A 5,743-nucleotide genomic window follows, 5' to 3' on the forward strand; every position below is an offset into this window, starting at 1 on the left:
TATATATATATGGTGTCCCATCCAGACACCAGCACATAATTTTATATTCTGGATGGGAGAAATGTTGGATGTTGGAGGGGAAGGGGGCGGAGGGGGAAGGGAGGGGAAGGGCATAATAGAGATTTGCGTACTCACTGGACGCTCACAGGGCGGACATTGAAACCCGTTCTGTTGACAACTTTGTTGAGTGTCTGCAGAGACGCAACAACGAGTCCCCATTGATTTCCAGACGAGATGATGTCGTTTATACGAGGTGCAGGAAAGTTAGAATCAGGTTTCACTTCGCCTCGAGAGGGCCAATCTCCTTTTGCGGATCTTTGGAAATAACTCCACACAAGCTCGGAGTACTTCGAGTCGTTGCTCAGTCGTATGATGCACGAGTAGATCTCATAGTCTGGAGGAAAAGGCAAAGCAGGTGGAATACATTTAATAACAAAATATCGGATTAACGTTTGACTGTCTCCTTTTTGTCTTGGCAGGGAGATCAGAAATGTCGAAAGACCACGTTTTAGAATCCTTAGATGACGTACTGTTTTCTGAGACGGGTGGTATTCCCGTAGTTTCAATAATTTGTAAAATATAGGACTGAAATGGTGTTGCCTTGTTGTTGCTGTTGTTGTTGTTGTTGTTGCTGCTGCTGCTGTTGTTGTTGTTGTTGTTGTTGTTGTTGTTGTTGCTGCTGTTGTTGCTGTTGTTGCTGCTGCAGCTATTGCAGGTGTTGGAAATGTTGAAGCTGTCGCTGCGTTACAGAAACTTTGGTACTTGTTGTTGCAACAAATTGTGTGCTATACATAAACTCTTCTGTATCAAATACACTCAGCAGAAAAAACCCGATTAAATATCCATCTTACGACATGGAAATCACATTCCCGTCCGTTGCTTGCTAGGAGTACACCTTTATCGTTACTTGAAAAAAAAAAGTTTTTTTATGCTGCCATTGACACAATTTAGATCACTTAGGAGACGGGCTTCCACCCTGCCAGTCAGGGCAAACCAGGGCTGAAAGGGATACAGCATCCTAGCGCATGCAACACAATTACACTTGTATATTATTATGTTGCATAAGTGCCGGAGATTAGAGGAGCTACCTGACAGTAACACACATAGAAAAGGAGTATAGATAATGACGATAGATGTTTGACAGGAAAGAAGGAATAAACAAAAACAGAGTACCTACCAACCACCCACCAGTTATCATGCTAACTTGCCATAAACTACTGTTTAACCCAATTCAACTTACTTGTAAGTTTAAAGAAAAGCTCGTCGGACTGAAGAAGTGTGTTGTTCCGTAGGTCATTTGTTTCACAGCGGTACGTGGTCATAGCATCAGCCACGTCAAAGCTGTCAGGGAAATCGGGTACCTGAAATCACAGGCAGCTGATGATTGAAGCAAAAGGGTACACCTAACCACACATTAAAAAGAAATAATGTAGGAGAATTTTTAACGACCCCATTCGACACAGTTTAGATCAAATAGGAGGCGGGTCTCAACCCTGATTCTCAGGGCTAACTCGGGCTGGGAGGAATATATTTTTGGGGGTCTAAGTGGTTTTATGACGCTCGTAACTGCATGAAATCATATGAGCGCGCGGGACACATTTACATTTTCGGTTCGTAGGAATTTCTTAATTTTGCCCAGGTGGCGGCCAAAGCCTACTTTTATCGATTTTGGACCACTCAGGGATGTTTTAAAAGTGCACAACTTGCAAGAATTTTGGCCCTTATCCGAGAAGGCTAGGTGTTAGATCTTACCTACCATAAGATCAGTGGTGTGGCTGAAAGATAGCAGTTAGAAGGAGTTAAGGAGTAGCAGTAGAAAGGCTGCAGAAGTGAACGATCTTTGAGTAGAATGCGCACGTAACTTTCACGTCTTGAGTCAAAAGGCGCCCTCGATAGTGAACCCGGAATATGACAGAGTGCAAATGTAAATATGTAAATACACATGTATAGGTATTTATATGCCACCATCACCACAATTGAGATCATTTAAGAGACTGGCTTCCGACCCCTCTGAAAACATGACACATATGTAATAACATATAGCAACAATAACAGTACAATAACAAATAGCATTTATGTATCACTCTGTCACGATTGGAACCAAGCTCTAAATACTATACAATAAGCATTTAAAGTAAACAATACACACTCTCTCTCACTCTCTCTCTCTCTCTCTCTCTCTCTCTCTCTCTCTCTCTCTCTCTCTTTCTCTCTCTCTCTCTCTCACGCACACACACACACACACACACACAGACACACACACACATACATACACACAAACACACAAACAAACAAACACACACATAATGCATTTGCTGAGGTGATAAAGAATGACAGTGTTCATGGTCTAAAAAGACGTGTTTTCAAATGGGTTTAAGAGGCACAGTATTTTCTAGTTATTTCAGTTTCTGTGAGAACCGCAGTGTCTTGTGTAGCTACTAATAGACGGACAGTGTTTGGGGGCTCGTACCACTGGAACTGATATGTCTATCTCGAACTGCTGGGGAGTGTTGTACGCGCTGTCAGGAAAGTAGGCCTGAGTCACAGGGATGCCATCTCTGTAAATGGTGACACTCTGGGTCTGAAACAGGAAGATAGTCAGGCATAATCTAAGGTAGACAGGTATTTTATTCAGTGGTCAAGGCCATTGGCCCACATAACATGAAGCGGACACCTTTTACATAAGGGACCTACGTGAAACATCATTAATAAATAAAACAATATATACACATCAGTAACAGTTCAAGAAACATGTTTTGCGTTGTTAAACTAGGTGGTACATATAGATCTACCCGTTTTTTTGTGTGTAAATTAAACATTGTAGATTTTTATCCGCAGGTTGGGTTAGAATGAGAGGAAATGAATAATTTCATTTGATGTGCTAAGATTGAATAGTAAAAAATAAAGTTACATTCATTTACAATTTCATGACCGTTACATCTTTCACATAATGTGGGCGAGTTTATTAATTCTCTTCGATAAAGAATTATTCAATTGGTTGTGAGTTTCTTTTACAAGGCAATAACTCTTTGGTTTCAATACCGTGGGAGGCTGATAATATACTCGGCTTCTTCTTGAAAGAGAATTGTGAGAGATTGTACTCGCAGCAGACTTCTTCTTCTATATTATGTACACTGTGAATAACAATCCTACGTTTTATTTCGCTGAGAAATAACTTAAGGTTTCCTTTTACTTAATATGACACAGGGCACATGGTGGTTTGACAGCGAATGAATTCACAAGTTGGTTGATGGACATTCTTACAACGTGCACAAATACATGGAAGGTTGTAATAAAACAATATACAGTCACGAGTGCGTGTAAGCATCAGCACAAAATTGCAGCTGTTTCTAAACCCATAAGTGCCTTTTCCACTAGAGCAAACACCGAAATTGAATACAAAGGGAAAATAATATGTTTTTAGTTCAGCAACCCAGTTGACTGTTTAATTATACAGAACAATATAGCTGTATGCAATATTTCTTTTGAAATCTGCAATTTTCTAAGTGTGCAAGTCCTCACCAGAATTTAAAGGCACAATACATATACTCAGAACATAATAAGTTCTCCCCACTTCTCTCAGAACTAAGCATTTGTGTGTTGTCGAGAGCCATAAAGGCTTTCCAGAATTTTACCTTTACATTGTTAATCACGTTTCAATTCTTGGTGCCCCACATTTCAGAGCCCAAAAGCAATATTGATTTAATCTTTATATAATAGATTAATGCATACTACTGTTTTAAAAGCTATTTCTTGATATATATTCTAAAAGCCCTCTCGTGCGAGGAACAATACGCCGAGCTTTACAGGCTCAATCTTCTAGAGTTCGTCTCCAGCAAAGACTGGGCGTAAATGAACAAACAATATTAATGAAAGTTAGAGTGCTCGCTGTGTGTGTTTGTGTGTGTGTGTGTGTGTGTGTGTGTGTGTGTGTGTGTGTGTGTGTGTGTGCTCGCAAGTACGTGTGTGAGTGTCTCTCTATAATAATAGCAGTGAAAGCACACCACCAGAGATCAGATGGGTAGAGAGGAAGAGGAAAGCCCAGAAAAAGATGGGTAGAAGGGGTTGAACTTTACAGAAAAACAATATAACCATCTAAGAGACGATACAACAAACAAGAGAAAGACATTACAATTTGTTTCTCCCCTCGTCACCGTAAGATAACAGAAGCTAGAAAAAGTAGAGGTTAAGTACTGTTGTCAAGAAACAACGATTTGTAATTCTAAAAAAGAAATTTCTTAAATAAAGAAAAAAACAAAGGCTTCCAAGGCTAGACTATGAAGAATTTCACTTACGGGCATTAAGCTGGGCACGACACACAGCAATCTAGCGGTGACGTTATTGACAAGAGGGCCTTCTCGATTTCCTGAGCCAGAGGCAGAAAACGTAGCAGCTGGAAGCTCTACAACTCCTGACGCCGCGCTTCTCTGATTAGAGAATCCATTTCCCGTGGTCAGAATAAGCTGGGGTGATCTTGATACTGGAAAAAGAAACCATTTACGTTCTCTTATATAATTCATTATGATTTTATCACACACAACTGGAACATTTCTTGACAATATTCCACTCCCTGAATTTCACCACCACCCTCTCACTCTCTCTCCTTCTCTCCTTCTCTCTCTCTCTCTCTCTCTCTCTCTCTCTCTCTCTCTCTTTCTCTCTCTCTCTCTCTCTCTCTCTCTCCCTCCCCCCCCCCTTTTTCTCTCTCTCCTCTCTCCCCCTCTCTCCCCCTCTCTCTTTCTTCTCCCACTTCCTCTCTATACTAGTAATTTTAATACACTTCCCTTTTCACTCTTTCATCTGCTCTATGTCTAAAAATCTTTTTACTTTCCTCCTCCTCCTCCTCCTCCTCCTCCTCCTCCTCCTCCTTTTCCTCATCCTCTTTGTTTGAATCATCCTAGTTTTTTCTTTCTTCGTATTCTTTCTTCTCTTGAGTCTAATCTTCCCTTCTCTTCACTTCCCCACCCTCCTTATTGACTTTTACTACGTTTTAAAATACAGCCTTTTTTTGCTTTGTTCGTATTACTTTGAGACATGTCTATCTCTCAGTGACAAGACAGCACGACTGACCTTCGATGTTCCTGGGAACTCGACACAGAACGTTTAGCTGAGTGTCACAGGGCCAGGTGATCAGGGTAAAGTCGCGCTGCAACGATAAAAGGGTTGTTTAGTTTTAGTTTTAGTAGAGGTTTTACGGCGCTCGCAACTGCATAAGGTCATATGAGCGCCAGAAGATTAGAGGTGTTACATGAGAGTAATAAATATAAAAAAGAAGAAGGGGAGCTAATTACGATAGATGTTTGATAGGAAAGAAGAAGCAAACCACACTAGACCACCCGCCAACCACCCACTAAAAGGGTTGAAATTAAGCAATAAACCCTTTAGAATAAGAGATTCATACGTAACCATAACCATGTGTGCACTTCTGACAACATGACAACAACAACAACAACAAAAATAAAAATTAACAGCAGCAGTAAGAATGACAACAAAAACAAAACCAACAACAACTAGATCTACAACAGCAACGATAATAACAATAATAACAGCTATAACAACAATAACAACAACAACAACAACAAACAAGAAAACAATGATGACGACGAAAAGCATATCATCATCATCATCATCACGACCACCACCCCATCATCATCTTCATCATCATCATCATCATCATCATCATCATCATCATCATCATCATCATCATCATCATCATCATCATCATCATCATCATCATCATTAA

The 5,743-nt window shown here is 40.3% G+C and overlaps 1 protein-coding gene across 1 annotated transcript in view; it reads right to left on the reverse strand.

Moving 5' to 3' along the window:
* Positions 1–5,743, reverse strand: part of LOC101862506 — a gene marked incomplete at its 5' end in the record, with an annotated part of 41,350 nt that overhangs the window by 19,513 nt on the left and 16,094 nt on the right. The window contains 5 exon segments of the mRNA XM_013083287.2: positions 136–394; positions 1,241–1,361; positions 2,471–2,581; positions 4,296–4,480; positions 5,071–5,146. Coding sequence (XP_012938741.2) covers positions 136–394; positions 1,241–1,361; positions 2,471–2,581; positions 4,296–4,480; positions 5,071–5,146 — 752 coding nt within the window.

The sequence above is a fragment of the Aplysia californica genome, unplaced genomic scaffold, assembly GCF_000002075.1.
Source record: "Aplysia californica isolate F4 #8 unplaced genomic scaffold, AplCal3.0 scaffold00223, whole genome shotgun sequence".
NCBI lineage: Eukaryota > Metazoa > Mollusca > Gastropoda > Aplysiida > Aplysiidae > Aplysia > Aplysia californica.